Source organism: Aethalodelphis obliquidens, unplaced genomic scaffold (assembly GCF_003676395.1).
Source record: "Aethalodelphis obliquidens isolate GAN/ISIS:26980383/991018 unplaced genomic scaffold, ASM367639v1 scaffold21, whole genome shotgun sequence".
Taxonomy (NCBI): Eukaryota; Metazoa; Chordata; class Mammalia; order Artiodactyla; family Delphinidae; genus Aethalodelphis; species Aethalodelphis obliquidens.
This window is the reverse complement of record NW_020837965.1, coordinates 16,972,825-16,994,454: the sequence shown is the minus strand read 5'-3', so window position 1 is coordinate 16,994,454 and position 21,630 is coordinate 16,972,825. Positions and strand designations below refer to the sequence as shown.

Sequence of the window (21,630 nt, the reverse complement as noted above, 5' to 3'; positions counted from 1 at the left end):
AGCCTGACAGGCTCTGGAGAAGCACAGAGATGGTGCTTCTCCCCTTCCCCCACCAAGGCACACTGTCCTGCCACCCCGTGGGTGATGCCTCAAATTACCCGCCATTGTTATTGATTACTATTATTATTATGATATTGCTATATAGTATTTAAATTGTTATTACAATGTCATTATAATTGTCAATAAAACATTATAATAATATTGTTATTATTGACTAGTAGCAGCTAACACATATCGCTTCCCTCCTCTACCCAAGCCTTAACCCCAGTTCATTAGATTCCATGATCTTACTTAATTCTCATACGAGAGGGTGATGCTATTATTATCCCCATCTTACAGATGAGGAAACTGAGGTGCAGAGAGGCAGGTAATGCCCAGGATGACAGAGCTGGGACCTGAGCTCAGGCCCTTCGGATCTAGATCCTGAGCCCTCGGCTGCCCTGCGCCCGGCCCCCAGAGGGCAGTCCCTTGGCTGAAGTGTCTGCTCTCCGTGAGAGTGCCTCTTGGGAGCGAGCAGGGACACAAGGCACCCATCAGTCATTGAACCGCGGTCAGAAATGAGTTTGCCAGCCCCTCTCCTCGTGCAGGGCAGGGTGTAGAGAGCCTGAGAACCCAGCGGATAGAGGAAGGCGGGAGAGAGGGTTCTGGGGCAGAAATGCGAGCTGGGCGGGGGTGCTGGTGCCCCACCTGGAAGGACGGCCCTCCTAGGGGACCCAGCGGGAGGCCAGCTCTCCTCTAGACGCTTCTCTGCAGTCCCGGCACAGCCTCGCCTGCTGTGAGCTGATGCGTCCACCTGGACCTGGACTGCCCCCAGGAACGCGTCTTTCCAAGAAAAGGGGTCACTTTGGTTCCTCTTCAGAGATCCAAGGCCGAGCTGCCGCCTACCCATCAGGTCCATGGGACCCAGCATGTGTGAGGGAGTGTGTGTGTGTGTGTGTGTGTGACAGAGAGAGAGAGAGAGAGAGAGAGAGAATGAGTGTGTGTGTGTGTGTGTGTGTGTGTGTGTGTGAGAGAGAGAGAGAGTAAGCCTATGGGTGCTATAAAAAATACAGCTGGCCTTTGTCTCTGGCTCCTGGCACAGAGTTTCTAAAACCCTTGGATTTTCCTGAGTGATGGGGGTCTTTAGTAATTCATAAAGAGCCCCTTTGGGCCATACCTGAGTTTATGCTAACAGTCGGCTCAAGTGGGACCTTAAAGGAGGGGCTGCCCCCGAAAGCCAGTCGCATAATTCTAGAGGGTTGGAACCCGAAGCCCCACCCTGACCTCTGGAAAGGGGAGAGGGACTGCAGACTGAGTTCAAGCACCGGGCAATGAGTTAATCTCCTGGCTGGTGAACACACTGACACGTGGGGAGGGTGCGTGCCCGGTTTCCATCGGGAGAGGGTATTGGGGCTCCGTGTCCCCCTCCCCAGCCCAGACCTCACCCCCGTGTCTCACATTCAGCTGATCTTGAGTTGTATCCTTTATATTCAAACTGTCACCATAAGCATAGTGCTTTCAGAGAGTTTTCCGGGTCTTCCTAGCAGATTATCAAACCTAAAGAGGGGGCACGTTTGTGACCAAGTCAGACAGAAGTGTAGGGAGCCTAGGGACCCCACGAGTGTCTGGCATCTGCAGTGAGAGCAGTCTTTTGGGGACCTTCCCTTTAACTTATGGGGTCTGTGTTCGCTTCGGGTAGTCATGTCAGAATCGAACTGAATTGTAGGACATCCAACTGGTATCAGAGAACTGTCTGTGAGTGTGTGCAAGTGTGTGAACGTGTGTGAGTGAACATATGTGGGAGTGAGTGTGGAATAAGGGAACTCTCGGCTGCTGCCGGGGTCCCCCCTGCTGGAACTCTGGGGAGCTGGGCACAGGGAGCGAGGCCCGAGCGGGAGCCGGTGGTGTCCCTGGGAAGGCAGACAGCAACGCTGGATCCTTGACCCTGACCGGGAAGGAGCTGAGGCTGGCGCTCAACTGAAAACAAACTGGGGGTTTCTATCCTTGTAGGGCACATGTGTGAGGGACACAAGCCAGGTCACTGGTTCAGAAGCACATGCACGTAGCAGAGTGGCCCCTCGCCACCCTGAGTGTCAGGAATGGCACAGGAAGGAAAGCAGTGTTTTTCAAACTGTGGGTCATGACCCATTAAGGCAGATGCCACCAACCATTTCTCTTTCCAAAAGAAAATACAAGAGAATAAAACAAGACAATAAGGATACCTATCCTAAGGATGGACTTTTTGTCAGAGAGATCGAGTGAGAGACGAGTGGACGGCCAGGGCCGCAGGACAACACAGACTGCCTACTCCACTGATTGTCAACTTCTTCCTGGACTATTTGACCCCCACTGCTCTCTCTCTAGGGTGACTGCAATGACAAATCATGGTCGCCAGCCTCAACTGGGACCTCCAGCAATGCCGCCTTGCAGGCTAATTGGCTCTTTCACACCCAGCACGTAACTATTTCTGGACTTAGTCACTCCGCTGAGACATGGACCCCGTTCTCCACCCTCCCGTTCCACAGACAGAAAGAAAGGAGATGAGAGCTCTCGGACAGGAACTCCTCCAGCTGCGGGGAGAGTCACAGTCTCTCACGATCTGCCTTTCTTCTTGGGCTCCCAGAGGGCCCAGAGCAGCCAGCTGTGAGCTCCGTGGCCCTGGGTAATTCTGTGGCTTCTCCGAGCCTCAGTGTTCTGAGCTGTAAGTGGGGATAACACCCACAACCACCCAGCAGAAACAAGAAATGAAACCAAAGCCCCACGCCTCCATGTTGGAAGGGTAAATGAGATGCTGCATAGGAAGGCACCCAGTGGGATACACGTGTCTCCACCGATGCTCACTGAGGATTAATTCTCCATCTGCTTCCACCCTCCTTCCCCATGGCTGGTTGATGCTCCTCAGTCTCCCAGTCTCGGGCTCCATCTAGCACTGGGGATCAGTCTACCACACGTGTTTGTTGTGAAAAAAACTCAGAAGGGATTTCCTTGAGGGTGCGGCGCAGTGGAGGGTAAGGAGCCAGCAGCTGAAAAGAGCGGCTGACGTCTGCGCTCCGGGCCAAGTACCTCACGCTCAGCACCACCAGCTCTCCCCACGGCCCCAGGAAGCAGGCACTACTGCCATTCCTTCCGATGGATGAAGACTCAGGGCACAGGGAGGTTAAGTAAACCCAAGGCCACGCAAACAGGAAGTGCAGAAGCTAGATGCAGACCCAGCTGTCGCCAAGAACATCTCCCTTATCTCTTGCCATCAAGTCTGTGTTATCTACTCACTACAGGCCAGGGGTGCAGACGGGGGTGGAAAGTCCCCAGGCTGGGCTCAGGTTCCCAGTTCTGAGCGTCCAACACCCACCCTTTCAGCATGGCCACAGACCCTCCTGTAGCACTTCCTTCTGCCGTGGCCAAGTCCTGGGGCTCTTATCTGAAAAGCCAAGATAAGGTTCTGGGTTGGGGGTTTGGGGGGCTGAGTTAGTGGGGGAGGAGCAGGGACAGAGGCCAGAGGAGTCCTCTGACCTCTCCCGCCCAGATGGCAGTCGGGGAGGGGGCACTGACAGGTGCCTGCTATGGGCAGAACCCCAGTCAGTGGTCTGCCTTGGCCACTGTCCTTCGGAATAAGATGGTCTGTTCCGCGTTCCCCTATGGGGAGGTTTAGCACCTCAGCTAGTCACAGGGTCCCTTCTAGGAAGTAGCCACAGACAGCACCTCAAAAACAGTGTCGCCGTGCGGCTCACCGCAAGAACGTATGCAGACCGGTAACTCCTACAAAGCGTTCTAGATTAAGGTGCATCTCCCATGCTTAAACCCAGCAGAGTTCAGCAAAGCCAGTGCCAGGAGAAGGGCATCTGAGTGAACTGCCTGTGTCCCTATCACACCCCTCCCCTCACCAGGTGTCCATTGCTTATCCTCTAAGGAGATGTTGCCCGTGATGGTTGTTGCAGGTGAGCACCCAGGGGGCTCATGGGCTGGGTGTGCCTCCCAGAGCTCCTTCTCCAGCACCCTTGAGGGGGTCCATGTGCAAATTCTCCAAGCCCCTCTTACTTCTCTTTCTACCCCCTGCAGCCCACTTTTTAGAGCTGCAGGGGGACTCAAAGCTCAGCTCTGCTCCTTACCAGCTGTGGGTCTGTAGGCAAGTTACTTTTACTCCTCTGGTCTCGATTTCCTCGTCTGAGCCTGAGAATAATCATCTCCACCTCTCAGGGCTGCTATGAGAATTGCTGGTCACATATATAAATGCCTGGCATAGAGCACGCACTTGATACTTACTATTATTATAGACTGCTCCCATTTACTGAGCACTAAACCAGATGCTAAGATTTTTATCTGCATAATCTTGTTTGACAAATAAATGATAACTATTAATACGATTATTATTATGTATCTTTTTTCCAAACAAAGAGATAGGAAAACGGACTCAAAGATCACTCCCCTATGCGGTAGATTAAAATGGCCACAAATTCTTTGCAGCTCCTCCCATCGAGAGGTGGGGTCTATTTCCCTGCACCCGGAAGCGTGGCCTTAGGATTTGCTTTAACCAAAAGAATGTATCGGGGACTTCGCTGGTGGCGCAGTGGTTAAGACTCCGTGCTCCCGATGCAAGGGGCCTGGGTTCGAGCCCTGGTCAGGGAACTAGATCCCACATGCATGCTTCAACTAAGAGTTCACATGCTACAACTAAGGAGCCCACATACCGCAACTAAGGAGTTGGTGAGCCGCAGCTAAGGAGCCCTCGAGCCACAACTAAGGAGCCCTCGAGCCGCAACTAAGGAGCCCATCTGCCGCAACTAAAAGACCCAGTGCAACCAAATAAATAAATAAATATTAAAAAAAAAAAAAAAGAATGTAGCAGAAGTGACTCTGTGGAGGGCTAAGCCTAGGCCTTAAGAGGCATGTCTGCTTCCATGCTCACCCTGTTGGACCACAGCTGTCATGTGAAGAAGGCTGAGTGAGCCCGCTGGAGTCATGAGGCCCAGCCCACAGCTGGTACTAACCGCCAGACAGGGGAGCAAGGCCATCTCTGGCCAGCTGGCCAGATGACTGCAGCTGCCTGACTGACCCCAGGAGAGACCAGCAGAAGAACCACTCAGCAGAACCCAGTCCAAACTGCTGACCCACAGAATCCTGAGAAAGTTGAATAGTGGCTGTTTTAAGCCACTGGATTTTGGAGTGGTTCGTTATGCCACAGTAGGCAATGCTACAGCTGTGGGTTATGTGGAGGTGGGACCTCATCCTTTGGATACCCCCCTCCTCTCTTCCTCCTATGAGGTGCTGTTGAGGGGTCCCCAGAGCTTGGTGGGGAAGTTTGAAAGCCACGGGTATGTCCAGCTCCTCACTCTATAGCCAAAGAAACCAAGACCCAGAAATGCAAAAAGACATCCTGAGGTCACATTATTTGTTCGTGGCAGAGCCAGGACAAGAATGCAAGGCCAGTGACCTTCAGATCAGGGTTGTGACCATTATAGTACCTGTCCTCCAACCCAGCCAACCCACCAACTGAGCATGTGTTTTATGCCAGGCACCTGGTTAGAGGTTTTAGATACCTTGCAGCAACTCCCTCCCTGGCGTTTAGAATATTTTACCCCTTGTACAGATGAGAATACAGTGTAGGAAGAAGACTGGCAAAGAGGGAGGGAAAAGGGAAGGTCCAGAGCATCGGGCCTTGGGCCCTTCTGTGGAAGACTTTAGCCCACGATCTCTGGAGCCAGACTCTCAGAGGTCAGTCCTTAGTCGGCTACTCTTGAGCTGTGTCACTGCTCTGGGGCTGCTTCTTCCTCTGCAAAATGGCATCATGATAGTTCCTGCCTGTGATGGTCACTAAGAGTCAGCCCCCCTGAGAACCAGTTCCCCTCCCTCTCCTTGCTAACTGACCACAATTCTGGCCTGGGAGCAGTGCATTCTGCCTCAGGAGATGAATCCTGTTTGGTCAAAGCCAATCATGGCTATTCTGTTCCCCTCTGCCACTCACCCCCTTCCCCAGCCTCCCTCACAGTCAGGGGTAGCCAATAAAGTATCTGGAAAAACATCTGTTCCCTGACAAAAAGGCTGAGCCTAAGAGAAGAAAGCCTTTTGCCCATGACCTCCTGCTTTTAAATGGGTGAGATGGCTGGAGCTGCAGCTGCTATTCTGTAACCGTGAGGTGACAAACAGAGGACAAAAGCTAACCTTGAAGATGGAGGAATAGAAAGGTGGAAAGGACCTGGGTCTTGAAGACATCACTGAACTGCTAAACCAGCCCTAGACCCCAAACCTCCATATTTCTCATGAGATAAACAACAGTAGCCTTATGGCTGAAGCTACCATAGGCCCAGTGCCTCAAAGGATTAATGAAAGAACTGCCCACATGACTTCGGTAGAGTGCCTGCTATATAATAAGCACCCAGTATATGGTGTCTCTACCTGCCTCAGAGCCCCCTGCTGTACGGAGGAAGCGTTTCCACCCTCCTGTTCATGCATGGCTCTATGATTCAGAAAGGCAACATGGTGGGGCACCAGGCACCCTGGAGACGGAAAGGCACCCTCACTAGCAGCTCCAGACTTCAGGTCTCAGCCCCGAGTGAAAGGATGAGCTCAAGGTGAGCAGTGAGGGAATGTGAGGTGGCAATTCCAGGCACCGGAGCCTTCTCTGTCCACCTCCAGGACCCTTGCCTGCGGGCTGCCTGGGGTTATTAGGAATGGAGCAGCTCACACTACTGCTCCCAGCTCACACCGGGACCCTCCCTGAGCCACTGCTCCCGAAAGCCTTCCCTGATTAACCGGGCCACCCACAAAGCTTGCTGTGCCCCAGTGTCCTCACTCAATGTCTCTCCTCTGTGGGAACAAGCGTCGTCTGGTGCCTTGTTGAGCTGACATCTGAGTCACCCACTCCTTCTGTTCCCTCTTTATTTTTTTCCCCTTTTGTCAGCTTCCCCAACATACTGGATTAGGAACTCACCAAAAGCAGAAGAATCCTCTTTCCCCAATTGTACAAACTGACGGACGACATGCCCACTCTGAGGGTCCAGTTTTCTTTGAAGAGCTAGGATTCCCCTACCACCACCCCCTGAAACAACAGTGGGTTCAAGGTCAGGTCCCTGGGCTGTGAGGCAGGACACAGCGTCCCTCTTGGTGCGGACCCTGGCTTGCTGTGCCCTTTGGCAAGTCACTTCCCCTCTCTGAGCTGGCTTTTCCAGGCTAGCGAAGTAGGGGGACTAAAGGGTCCAGGACTCCTTCCTTCTAGAAGATTCTCTCCCAGCATCAGTGTCCTGGGGTCTTTCCCAAACCCCCAAGAGGCTTACATGAGGGTTAGTTTCACAGGTAAATTAATGCAATCCAGGAGGTTCGAGCCCCTGGCTGGGTTGGAGCCCTTCCGTATCCACCTTCAGCCAGAGGGGGTTTGGAAAGACCAACTGATTTCAGAAACAGCTGGGACAGAAATATGCTTAGGGAGGGAATTATGCAGCCACTGCATTCCCCTCCTCCTCTTCAAATAATTACATAAAAACCCAAAGCTAAATACACTCTAAATGGTTTTGTTTTTGCTGTTCCTTCTTGGCCCGGACAATCCAGAGCTGTGTCTGCTTTGCTACTCTTGTTATTTTAGGACTATTTTCCAGTCGCTTGGGGAAATTTTCCAATCACGCTCTTTAGGGCTGGAACAGAAGTGGCTGTTCTTCCAAGGCACCACAAGTGCCTGTGGAGGTCAGGGGTCCAGTGGCCGAAGCCCCCTCTGGACACGCGTGGCCCACCTTTCCCATTACTGATAACGAGGCTGTAGCCTGGCATGGAGCAGCGTTTCTCATCCTGGCTGCCTATCAGAATCGCCCTGGTGGCTGAGCCCCGCTCTAAGCCAAAGAAACCCGCATTTCTGGGGATGAGGCTGACACACTGTGGTTTTTTTTAAAAAAAAAAGTCTTTGAAAGCAGTGAGTTGGTGGGTTCAAATCACCCTCTATCACTTAGTGGCCATATGACTGTCAGAGGTGGGTTTCCTCACTTATAAAATAGAGAGGCTGCCCCCTGTTCTGCAGGGCTGGTGGAAAGATGAGAGACGGTGCTTGGCACGCAGGAGACCTGCTGACTATGCCTTCTTCCCTGGCCCTGGCATCCCGAAGGGGCAGGAAAGGGGTTTCACCGGTGCTTTCGCCAAACTATATTGGACATAACTGGTATTCCTTGGTCTCACAGCAGGGGAAGATGCCTTGAACGTGGGCTGGTCCATATTGCAACTCAGGCTACTGCAACTCTTTTTTTTTTGCGATACGCGGGCCTCTCACTGTTGTGGCCTCTCCCGTTGCGGAGCACAGGCTCCGGACGCGCAGGCTCAGTGGCCATGGCTCACGGGCCCAGCCGCTCCGTGGCATGTGGGATCTGTGGGATCTTCCCGGACCGGGGTACGAAGCCGTGTCCCCTGCATCGGCAGGCGGACCCTCAACCACTGCGCCACCAGGGAAGCCTTGCAACACTTGAGCTAACCCCTCACTACAAAAAGCAATCTTACAAGAGGTTTCTTTCACTAAAAGACCACCTCTTGGCCTAGAAGCAATGACACTTCAGTAGCAATGAACACACATAGCGCCAGATCTTGGTTTCTAACATTATTCTCCAATAAAAGGAACAAGGGTTCCTTGGAGAAATGGCCGATCCTAGGACTGAGGCAAGAAATATACAAGACAATGTGGAGCATCTTTTAGTGTAAGAAAGTAAGGAAGTGCTCTGAACAAACAAATAATCAAAACACACGCACAACGATGGGGTTATGTCAAAGGGACACAGGAGCCAACTGAAAGAGCTCCCGGTGGCCAAATTTGGAACAATTTGAGCAATAAAATAATTATGGTAGTATTGGATTATAACTCAAAGCATAAAATAAGTACCTATGAGTCTACATCGATATTAGTAAGTGGTCGAATAAATACATAAATGGGGGAGAAGAGACAAACCTCTTGTGCGTAAGAATTTCAAGTAGTTTATGTAGATGCTCTGCCCTCAAGTAGGTGGAGCATAAATCCCCCCTCCCTGAGTGTGGGCTGTGCAGAGTGACTTCCTTCCAAAGCGAACTGTATGAAAGGGGGAGGAGAAGGAGTAACTTTACAGCGGAAACTGACAGCTGATCAAGGTCAACATCAACAGTGACGTCATGTTGACAGTAGGAACCTCTGTCATGATGTGATGAGAATGGCGCTGTGCCTATGGGATCTTCCTCCCCCAAACTCATACCCCCAGTCTAACCATCTGACAAATCCCAGGTGAGGGACATTCTACAAAACACCTGACCAGTACTCCTCAAAACCATCAAGGTCGTCAGAAACAAAGAAAGTTTGAGAAACTTGCAGCCAAGAGGAGTCTAAGGAGACCTATGACTATATGTGATGTGGTGCCCTGGATGGGATCCTGCAACAGAAAAAGACATTAGGTAAAAGCTAAGGAAATCTGAATAAAGTATGGGCGTTAGTGAATACTAATGTATCAATACTGGTTCATTAATTGTGACAAATGTACCATACTCATGTTAGATGTTACAGTGGGAGAAATTGGGTGAGAAGTACATAAGGGAACTCTCTGTACTGTCCTTGCAACTTTTCTATAAATCAAAAACTTCTAAAATAAAACTAAAAGAAAAAACACCCCAGCATTTGGGTGCAGGATGAATAAAGATGGCTTTTGATTGCCTTGCTCTGGATATACGCGAATCAGAAAGGGGCCAATATGTTTCCAGAACCTTATCAGAGAAGCAGGCTGCAGGAGATGGGGAGTAGTAGAGGGGGTGGGACATGGTCAAGGTCATACAGATATTTGGGACAAAGGGGCTGGATCTCCAGTCTCCTGACCACTGGCCCCAGACATGATGAAGCACTGTCTCTCACTGGTGCCATGAGGGGTGGGTCCAGGTTATCTCTGAGGACCCTCCGAACTCTCACAGCCTGGGGGCTACCCAGTGTCTATATCTTAAAAACGATGAAGTCATTGCACTGGTGGAATTTCAGACAGTTCCATGAGAGTGATATTATGCAGCAAAGGGCCTTCCCAGCATCTCCTGAAGATCATACTATGCAGACTCTGCTCTTACTAGCTGTGTGACTTCAGGCAAGTGACTTAACTTCTCTGTGCCTTCATTTCCTTATCTGGAAATGGGGACACTAATAACACCAACCAGACAGAAGTCGCTGGTGAGGATCAATAAGATCATGCAAAGAACAACTTTGGGTAAAAGTTGGCCAGTCTTTTATCAGAGTGTGAACTCTAGGGCTTTGCTTTCTGCTTGAAAATACAGAAGCTCACGGGGAGGAGTGGGGTGTGAGGGCAGAGAATTGAACAGAAGGTGCATCTCCTCCAATTTTGTTGTCCTTGGGGCTGACCCAGTCCCTGTGGTCTCAGAGGGAGAGTAAGGGGGCAATAGCAGGAAGGGCCCGGCTGACCTCTTTTAGCCCATCACCTTCGGTCTTAACAGTAGCCTGTGGTCTCACTCCTGGGATTAGATTCAAGGCTCTGGACAAGGGTGTCACTTCAGGACCCAGCCTGAAGCTTTCTGTTTTCTATACTCAGCCCCTGAGTTATAAAATAGCGACCTGGGTACCTCCACCTACTTGGGGTGAAGAGGTGTCTGGGCCTCTTGTAGCCACAGAGCCTGGGATGAAGGCTTAAAGCCTTGTGTGATGTGTGCTCACCTGGAAAGTAAACACAGCCACGTGACCTTCGTCCCTCACTGCAGGCAGGCCCTGAGCAACTGGCCCGGCTTTGCCAGCTCCCCAGAACCAGCCCCATCCTCCCTGCCATCCTTCATTCACTTGTTCTAACAAACACCCAAAGCCAGACATACTCTGCACCCAAGCCTGAGCCAGACGCTGGCATTGCAAGGCAATGAATGCATCTTGGTGCTGCCCTCCAGCTACTCCAGTTGGCTCCAATCCCTGCGGTCATGCCCTCTTCCCTCCCTGTGTGCCCCAGCCCAGCTCATGCCCACTTCTGGGGCTCAGTCTGTGCTGTTCCACCACCCATCCACCCACTCAGCTCCCCCATCCCAATCCTGCCCGTCCCTCCTGCATGGCCCAGCTCGGCATCTGTCTCCTCCAGGAAGTCTGCCCAGATCAGCCCACCTGGACAGGCTCCCCGCCTCCTCTAGGTCACTCGCTGTCCTGCCTTTTACCCAGCACTGAGACATCCCCTCCCCATGCCTTCCCATTCATATCCGTGCATGAAGCCCCCCCCAGACCCTCTGAGAGGACAGTGGTAAGATCAGATTTTATCCATCTTTATAAACGTGTCTTATTCCCAAACCCATCTGGTATTGACTGACCTCAAAACATTACTTCTTCTTCTTTCCGGCTACTAACCTTCACCCTTGTGAGGGGTGTGCTTTGGCTTAGCCGAGACTGGGATCAAATCTCAGCCCTGTAACTCACTAGCCGTGTGGCCCTGGGCAGGTGACTTCACTCCCAGTGGTAGAGGCTGCTGGGGCCCTGCCCAGTCTTTTTAGTGGACCCCAGTCCTGCTTCCAACAGCCAGCTTGGCATCACTTTGCTCACCGGCTGTTTCTGGCCAGAGTCAGATCTTCTCATACTGAGAGCAGAGAGGTGGTGCTGGAACATGAATCCTCATCCCCCATTGCCTGGAACCAATGGCTATCAGCAGTCAGTGGATAATATCAGCTCCCTCAGCCCTCTGGGCAGAATGACCTTGAGATGTGTTTCCACCCGGGCTCCCAAAGTGCCCCAGCAGAAGCCAGCTCCACTGCCCCCAGGGGTAACCTGCATCAACACATATCTTTTTTTTTTTTTTTTTTTTTTGGGGTACGCGGGCCTCTCACTGTTGTGGTCTCTCCCGTTGCAGAGCAACAGGCTCCGGACACGCAGGCTCAGCGGCCATGGTTCACGGGCCCAGCCGCTCCACGGCATGTGGGATCTTCCCGGACCGGGTCACGGACCCACGTCCCCTGCATCGGCAGGCGGACTCTCAACCACTGCGCCACCAGGGAAGCCCAACACATACCTTTTATTAGCTGCCCTCCCTTCCTTGTCTTATTTCCCCCCCTGGTGTCCCCTGGGGTCACCTCCCAGATCCTCTGCTTCTGGGAACCCCAAGGGCACTCTTCATAGCCACAGTTTCATTATCAGTAAAATGAGGATAATGGCAGAGTCCCCCTCACAGGATTATTGCGAGGATTAAATGAGGTGACGTTCATACAACACTTGGTACAGGGCCTGCCATTAATAAGCAATCTTCACACAGAACCACTACTGTTGTTTTGAGTTGGGCTTGTTGTAAACTTTTTGAAGAGAGTATCGAACCTTTGGACAAAGTGGGCATGACTTACACCCAGTGCAGCTCACCTTGGAGACCCACCTGCCATCTCCCGGGACGGTCCTCACTGTCTGGTCCACCCCCATCTACACGCATGCCTGGACACACCTCTCCTGATGACCAAGTAAGGTCCAGAAAATGGCCATTCGTCACACCACAACCTTGCACTTGGGCCCGTTTCTCAGCTGCATCCTCCCAAGAAGGGTGGGACGCTAATCCCCTCAGATCCTAATAGGAGAGTGGACGACCAGCTGGGGCTGCAGCCTGGGAATACCCACCGGAACACCTGCTGGGATGAATCCCTGATTTTATTTTCTATGCAGTTTCATAATCTGCTCTAAAGCCTCAGGCAGTTCGAAACTGAAAGCCTTTAGGTGGGGAGGAATGAAACAACAGATCTTGTTTCCTTGAGGATGCGGGTCTTCCTGCCTCCCCCTCCTCGCCGCAACCCTCTCCCCAGCTGGGGCCATGCTCCGGGGGAGGCCTCCCCTGGCCCTGGAGGGATTCAGCTGTGTCTTTAGGACTCTACGGTCCCCACTCACTATGGCAGGAGCCTCTGTGGGACTTCGTGGTCCTTTGCTGGAGGCCCCATGAGTTCCAGTAATTCCAAAGTTCAGGTACAACTGCTGACTTCATGGATTTTATCTAGTCCAGGATGAATTAGTCTGCTAACTACCTGAGCCCCGTGTTTAGGAGCTTGGACTATTCCCCGGACACAGTGTAGCGATACATACCACACTGAGGGTAAGAACGGCAAAAAATGGCTATAAGATGCAATTCCATCTCGGTCAAATACAACCTGTGTGTACGATACAGCACGGGAGCTCCCCGACTGCCTGGGTTCAAAAGGCAGCTCAGGCACTCGATCGCTGTGTCCCCTGGGGGAGGTCACTTAACTGCTTCGTATCTCAGTTACTTCCTCTGTGAAATGGGTATATTAGTATTACCTTCCTCAGAGGGCTGCTGTGAGGATAAACTGTGCTTATACACGTGACAGTGCCCAGAACACAGTAAAGTGCTTGGTGAATGCTAGCTGTTACAGATGTGGGTGTCTGCACGGAAGATGAATGGACAGATACGCCACACACGCCCAGCAGAAATGACTTCTGGAAGCAGACCGGCGGCTACCAGGGGCCAGGAGAAGAAGGAATGGGAGTAACTGCTTAATGGATACGGGGTTTTATCTTGGGGTGATGAAATGTTTTGGAACTAGATGGAGGTGGTGCTTGCACAACCTTGTGAATGTATTAAATTATGCACTTAAAAAATGGCTACTTTTGGGCTTCCCTGGTGGCGCAGTGGTTGAGAGTCCGCCTGCCGATGCAGGGGACACGGGTTCGTGCCCCGGTCCGGGAAGATCCCACATGCCGTGGAGCGGCTGGGCCCGTGAGTCATGGCCGCTGAGCCTGAGCGTCCGGAGCCTGTGCTCCGCAGCGGGAGAGGCCAAAAAAGTGAGAGGCCCGCGAAAAAAAAAAAAAAAAAAAAAAAAAAAAAAAAGGCTACTTTTGTGTTATGTGAATTTCACCTCAATTTAAAAAAAGCCCCAAACAAAAAAAGACTTCTGGGAAATAGGTTAGGTGAAAAAGAGTGGGTGGCAGAGACCGTTATCAGACACTTTACTTCTTACTTTATCACTTCTGTCCAGCTTGATATTTTTTTTACAGTAAATACTTATATGTATCACTTTTAAAATTAAACAAATTAAAAACAATTTTAAAGGAAGTAGCACGTAAGAGAAAATGCATGGTGCGTGGCATCTATCTTCCTCTGTAATGCTTACACCACGAGGAGGAAAATACTATTAATGGCCCCATTTCAAAGTGAGAAAAGTGAGGCTCAAAAAATTGAAGCCATTTCCCAACTCACAGAGCTTGACTCCAAAACAAAACAAAACAAAACACTTTCGATTCCATCACACAGCCCCTCATATTCACATGTAAAATAAGGGGGTGTAAAATGATTTCTCAGTTCCCTCCGGCTCGGAGACTCTCTAGTCCCTGGCTGAGTTCTCAAAGTGTCAGTCCTGCCGCGGGCACCCATACGCCCAGAGAGCCCCCGCCAGCCGTACAGCCCCAGTGGGACACCTGCTCCCCAGAGCAGAAACCACACCTCCCACCAGTCCCTTGCTCCTGAGTTCTGGTCGAAAAGCTGATAAAACCTAAGAAAAGAGAGCAAATGGGCAGCTGTCCAGAGGGCAGCTACTTCCGTGGGAGCCCGCGCAGTTCCCGACAGCCGTGCCCACCTACCGGCCATGAGAGACCCCGACTCACCCCGGCCGCCTCCCGGTGCAGGATCCTGGTCGCCTCTGCCCGGCCCAGACCCACGTGCAGCCACACCGGGCAGGTCTTGACGAGCTTCTCCAGGACGCTGATGCCCCGGAGAGGAAGGCAGTTCTTCGGAGTGACTGGCAGACGAGGCCCCACGCCATCTTCCTCCTCCTCTTGCTGTCCCTCTCCTTTGCCAACATCTGGAATAGGACTGAGAACAGAATCAAATGACCAGCCCGTCCTGCCGCCAGCCCAGAGAGGGGTTTACAACAAACGGCGATTCACTTCAACCATGCTTATTTATTCAGCATCTAGGTAGCCTGGGGCCCTTTGGGGAATTAAAAATGAACAAACCGGGATCTTCGCCTTAAGGCGCTTATAATAAAACGAGTGAGACATACACAGAAAAAACCAGCTGTAGCACAAGACTGGAATAAATATAACAGAAGCACAGTGCAACGGAAGTAGCTAATTCCAAGCCAGGGTGGGTTCAGGAAAACAACGGCATTTGAGCAGAGCCCTGAAGAGGGTTTTTAAAACTTTTTAATTGAAGTGTAATTTATACACAGTGAAATGCACTAGTCTTTAGTATACAGTCAGACAAAGTTTTAGGTATGTCTACACCCGTGTAACTACCACCCAGATCAAGAGAGAGAGCTGTGTTACCCAATACCATAGCCACTAGCCACATCAGATCTTAAGTGAGTTGTCTGAACTGAGACATGCTCTAAGTATAAAATACACACAGGATCTCAAAGACTTGGTATAAAAAAAAAAAAAGACCACAAAATAGTTCACTAATAATATTTTACATTGATTGTATATTGAAAGGATAATTTTCGGATATATTGAGATAAGTAAAACATTATTAAAATTAATTTCACCTATCTCTTTTTACTTTCGGTGTGGCTACTAGAAAATTTAAAACCAAATATGTGGCTTGCATTATATATATATTTCTGTTAGATATGCTGATACAGACATTTCCAGAAGGCTTTCTTGTGCCCCTCCCAGTCGACACTCCCTGACCCCCAAGCTGACGATGTAAAACGTCAGGGTCCCTGGGGAAAGGAGGAGAATCACAGGCCTGAGAAATGGCAAGACAAAGTAGAGGTCCAGTCTAAGAGATCCCAGACCGTTCCCAACACGCTCCCTCCACCCGACCCCCTACACACTGGCATGTGAGTTTTGATTCCGGAAAAGGAGGAACAGCATCTTGGTGCCTCAAATCCTGAGTCGGGTGGGCTGTGTGGTCTGTTTGCCTTCTACCTGAGGAATGAAATCTCAGGATATCTGCAGGGGTGAAAACCTTAATCAGACAGAAGGGGCTAGTTATAAAGCCAGGAAGATGTGGCTGGTGCCTCTCCTTTGCTCCATGTCCCTCGATGTTGCCCATGGGCACCAGAGATAAAGCTGGTTGTTAAGGAGCTGCCGGGGGGTGGGGTGGGAGGAGGCCAGGATGAACCCTGTTAGAGGCACAGAAAAGTGGAATCATTTGCTGAGGTCAGAGGGCAGCGGGAGCCAGAAGTCCTGACGAGGGGATGAGCATTTCCTCAAGGGGAGGGCGAGGGTCCTGGTGGTTCTCTGGGTGGTGGGGAGACTGGGAAGTGTGGGATTAAACAGGTCTAGCGGTGTTGGGTTTTGCAGAGACCAGACTAGAAAGGTACGTGGTGATGGGAGATCCGGCAATGTCAGTGTGCTAAAAATTCCCTCCTCTGACGCCTCCACTCTAAACCTTCCGAGGAGCCCTCCCTCCCTGGATGCTGTGTGTGCCGTGGGTTCCTACGGATTTCCCCTCTGGGTCCACACAGAAGAGTGTGCCACGTCACCAGGCTGACAGGAGTGTCCCAGGCAGCTGCAGGCGTCATGGGTCTGGAAGGGGCAGCAGGGCAGCCCCATGGGCTGTGGAACTGGGTCTCATTTGGGTCTGGAAGGGGTCTGGAAGGGTCTGGAAGCCCCATGGGCTGTGGAACTGGGTCTCATTTGGAGCTCAAGGCCAGGGCGGCCCAGCTCATACTGATGTGACCTCTTCCCAAGCCCTGAAATGCAGTCCAGCATCTCCTCTGGGAAAGCAGTGAAAACAGTGGAGGCCAGAATTACCCAGAAACAAGCATTCGGGGCCTGTTAGGTTTTTCCAACCTCCCTTAGAAACACAAAACATCCTCTGGCACCAAAAAGGCTTTATAATCATCCTAAAACCTTCTCACTTGGCCCAGGGCTTCTCCCAGAGGCCAGTTAGGACTCTAACGGCAGCTGGAGTGACAGCAATTGGCTCTCTCTCTGCCACTAACTAGGCTTAGGTAGCTTAGTTAAGTCCATGGGTAAGTCCGTTCCCTCTTAGGGTCTCAGTTTCTGCATCTGTCTGCTTCTCAGACTAAACCACTCAAGAGGCCAAAGGCTCTTGAGATATTGCTTTCCAGGAACTGCCCAAGTCTTCCAGTGTTCTCCTTTCCCGCTGGGTGGGCCAGGGCAGGAGTCACAAGGGCTTGCTCAGGGCCCCCTAAGTGGTGGCTTGGCAGGACCTGAGGCTTGGAGTGGAAGCTGTAAGTGTCAAAGGCCGCAGCAAGGTCTAGACATTACAGAAGGAGCAGCTGAGGCTAGGGGAGGTTTGGGCCTTGCACCAGGTCACAGGAGCAGCAGAGCCCTGAAGGGACAGAGTGACATGGACACCTGCTGTGACCAGGCCAAAGAATGGTAACGGGACCAGGAAGTTGCCTCCTAATCTCTGAGTCCCTGCTGACCTTGGGCCTCTAGGTGCCCACTTGCGACCATTAAATGCTGGTGCTGATGCTGGGGCTCCAGGCTGGACTGCGGGGCTCGAGCAGGATGGCAGAGAGGTGAACGCCCTGAGCCGGCACCCGGGCAGGCTGCTTCCCTGCCATGATTACTGTTGTTAAACAGCTTGGCCACACCAGCTCTAACTGCCAGGGACCATCACTGAGCCCACAGTGGATATGTCATCTGCTGGCACGGTCGGCCACCCCAGCTCCCATGCCCTCCCTCTCACCAGCCAAGATCCAGCTGAGGGCCCTGCGAAGGCAGCCACGGGGGCCCCGGGTAATTAATGGCACTGTTAGCGCAGAATAATGAGCCTAAAAACTTTAGAGCAATTCCACCGGAAAGACAAACCATTCCATGACTGTTTTCCTTCTGCTTGCTCACGGGAAGTAGAGCAATTAGCTCTCATCAGTAGTCCTAACAGCCTTCCGATTCAAGGGGCGGGTCGTCCGTGCTGCCCCACCCAGACGCAGTGTGGTCAGACACCAGGGAAACCTTTGCCCTGGTCCACAGGGACAGGGCCTGGACTCAGCATCCTGGCCTTAGCTCCCAAGGGAAGGAGTGACCTGGCGTGGTGCCGCATCCAGTCACCGGCCTATGCAACCTGGGTGAGGTGGAGAGGAGAGCTCTGCTCTGGGGTGGAGAGGCCGCCCGAGGGGGCCACCCAGGTGGTGTGGTGTCAGCTCGGGGTGCAGCACCCTGGCTGGATGCTGCCTGTGTGGAAGAAGGCCCCGCCGTTTCCCAGCTCATGGGGACGCCAGCTTCGGGCTGCCTGTGTGGGTCCCAGGGAAGCAGCTCAGAAAGTTCTAATGAAGCCTCATTGTAAGGAGAACTGAGGCCCCCTTGTACAGACTTGGCCGGAACTTGGGGGGAGTGTGGGATGGAAGGGGAGGACCAGGAAAAGGCCGTCTCCGTCCCACCCACGATCCTGACCTCAGGCAGGCCTCACCCCAGCTTCAAGGCCAAGTGGCTGTATTGAGATAAAGAGACCTGGTCCCAGCAATCAATGTTATGGGACGGCCTGATCACTCTGTGCAAGGTGCATGAGTATACAAATGACACGGAGGGCCAGGGTAGGAGGGGCCCTGGTAATGCCAATCAGGGCAGCAATGTGCCTCTTCATCCATAAGTAGCCCACAGCACACAGGCATCCTCACACCTACTGGAGTGGGCTGCACTGTGCCCCCAAAGAGATATGCCCAAATCCTAACACCTGGCACCTGTGAATGTGACCTCATTCGGAAAAAGGCTCTTTGTAGATGTAGTTAAGTTACAGATGACATCATTCTGGATTTAGAATGGGCCCTAAATTCAATGAGAGACAGAGGAATTCCCTGGAGGTCCAGTGGTTAGGGCTCCGCGCTTCCACTGCAGGGGGCACGGGTTCGATCCCTGGTCAGGGAACTAAGATGTCACAATCCACGTGGCGTGGCCAAAAAAAAAAAAAAGACACAGAGATACAAGAAAGCCATGTGAAGGCAGAAGAAGAGAGTGGAGTTATGAGTTTTGAACACCAAGGATTGATGGTCACCACCAGAGGCTAGGAGAGAGGCATGGAACATATTCTTGGTTCAGAATCCGCCTGCCAACGCAGGGGACGCGCGTTCGAGCCCTGGTCTGGGAAGATCCCACATGCCGTGGAGCAACTAAGCCCGTGCGCCACAACTACTGAGCCTGCGCTCTGGAGCCCCTGATCCGCAGCAAGAGAAGCCACCACAATGAGAAGCCCACGCACTGCAACGAAGAGTAGCCCCCGCTCTCCGCAACTAGAGAAAGCCCGCGCACAGCAACAAAGACCCAATGCAGCCAAAAATAAATAAAATAAATAAATAAATAAAACATAAAATAAAATAAAAAAATAAAGACGAGGATACTGAGGCACAGAGAGACTAAATAGCTCATCCAAGGTCACACAGCCTATAAGTGGCAGAGCTGGCGTTCAAACCCAGACAATCTGGATCCAGAGTCTGTGGTTATAACCTCTACACTATTCTACTTCTTGAAGAAATTTTAAAAATTTCCCGTGTATATGTATCCTTGTAGTACCTGGCAAAGAAAGAGCGTTCATTAATGTTTTTTATCCCATTTGGAATATATACAAACACACACTGAGACACAGAAATATAACTATACACAAAAATAATTTCCTGAAGGCTCTGTGAGACATCATTAAGGACAGTTATTTCTGAGAAGTGCAGGGGAGTTGTTTCAAATTTGCATGCTAATTATGCATTATTTATAGGATTAAAACTCATTTTAAATAAATATGTGAAAATACATCTGTTTGTCACAAAAATGCATGCAGGGTGGAGACCTGTTGGCTTTGGGGCCTCCCGAGCCCGCGTGTCATCTCAGCTCTGCACTGACTCGCTAAGGGGCTTAACTGCCTACATAACCACGCTGACTCCGGTTTCCTCTTCTGAAAAAAGGGAGTAAGTAAAACCAGCGGAGAGGGTTTCTCTTGGGCGTAAATGAGATGAGAGGGCACACCGTGCTTGACGATCATCTCTGGAGTGATAAAGAGCAAACCTCTAAGAGCTGTAACTGAATTGCCCGGTGGGGCTCCTGTGCCCACCGTGAGCCTCCAGAAGGCCAAAGCCTTCCTCCTTTTGAAATGGCGCCGACTTATCGAGCTGAGGCTGGACCGTCCAGAAGCCCCAGATGGGAGTTTTCTCTGTCTCTGACCTTGGAGGCCTGGAGAACCAGCCGTGCCTTGACACTCCCAGGGTGAGGGAGGATGGTCGCTCATTGCTGTCCCCCACCCCCACCCTCTCCCTTCTCCTCCATGCTGACTGCTCTTAAATGAAATGACTCCCTCTGTAGAGAGAAGAAGGGACCAGATGACAGGGACAGGCGTGTAGGGGTGTGAGGGGAGGTGGGATGTTGCAGGAAGAGGCAACAGCCTCTCAGTGGACCCCTCTCACGACAAACTCACAATCAGAGATGCGGTGGTCATTTCACACACTCTGCATAGCCTGAAGATGAGGAACTAGGACTCACACAGCCTCAGTCCCAATCCCTGCCATATCTGGCCGTGGGACCTAGGACAAGGTATTTAACCTCTACGGGCCTCAGTTTTCTCATCTGTGTAATGGAGCTGGTAATACCTGCCACATGTAACATGCATCAAGCATCGTCTGATACATGACAACACCTCAAATAGGTCATTATTCTACCTGGAGTAACCACGCACATGGTCATGCCCTGTTTCTCTTACGAACACCAGCAACATGAGAAATGGCCTAAGATAGGCGAGAGCCCATTGCTCAGCCCCTAAATGGCACTAGAGCACCAACGGGGTACAGCACTCCATGAGAATGAAGACAGTTGCACCTGCTCTGAAAATGATTTCCAAAATCTAAAAGAGACGGAGGTGCTGTAGCCCAGGCCCCAGCAGCCCCACTCCCAGGACGCACACGGGATAAGGAGATCATTGATAATGGAAGCATTTATACTGAGAGAAAATGGGGACAACCAAAGTCCGTCCACGAGAGAACGAGAAATAAGTTGTGATTAGTCCACCCTGGACTATGGCAGAGCTGCTGAAAGGTAGGAACCAATCGCCACACAGTTAAATCTCAAAATCCTGTCAACTGCATGAATATTAATTCCCTGATCTTGATTCGTGTGCTGAGGTTAGGTAAGAGAATGCCCATGTTTGGGAAATACCCACTGAAATATATGGGCGTAAAGAGGCACAGAGTCTGCAAATTACTGTCACAAGGTTCAAAAAAAAATGAAGGAGACAGAGAGAACCAGCAGATGTGACAAAATGTCGATAACTGGTAAATCTGAATGAAGACTGTACTACAGGAATTCATTGTACTAACCCTGTAACTTTTCTGGGAGTCTGAAATTATTTCGAAAGAAAAAAGTTAACAAGTTTTTAAAGTCAAGCAAACCAAATCCCCAATGTTGAGTGAAGAAAGCAAATTACAGAAGGAATGAAAATATTTCTATAAAGTGTAAAAACGTACACAACAGTCCTGTGTCTTGTTTGTGGATACACATGCACACCAAATTCAGGATAATGGTGACCTCGGAGGGGCTGGAAGAAAATGGGGTCAGGAAACTGTGTGAAGGAGGCTTCAGCCAGTTCTGTAATGATTTGTTTGCTTGTAAAACATCTGAAGCAAATATGACAAAAGGGTAGGATTTAACAAAGCTGAATTATGGGTGATCAGGGCATTGCTATGTTTTTCCTCTAGATTTCCCTACCTTTGAAATATTTAATTAAAAAGCAAAACAAAAACTCCACATGCACACACCTTCTCCCAAGGTCCCAAAGCATGTCACGAGCCAAGGCGATATAGAGTGGGGGTGGGGGGTTGGGGGGG

At 51.2% G+C, this 21,630-nt stretch overlaps 1 protein-coding gene across 4 annotated transcripts in view; it reads right to left on the bottom strand.

Annotated features, from left to right (window-relative positions):
• The window catches only part of RIN3 (Ras and Rab interactor 3), a 118,472-nt gene that overhangs the window by 67,560 nt on the left and 29,282 nt on the right, over positions 1–21,630 (bottom strand). For all 4 annotated transcript variants that reach the window (XM_027120398.1, XM_027120397.1, XM_027120394.1 and 1 more), the window contains exon 2: positions 14,519–14,726. In XM_027120398.1, coding sequence (XP_026976199.1) covers positions 14,519–14,726 — 208 coding nt within the window. The remainder of the gene's footprint in view (positions 1–14,518; positions 14,727–21,630) is intronic.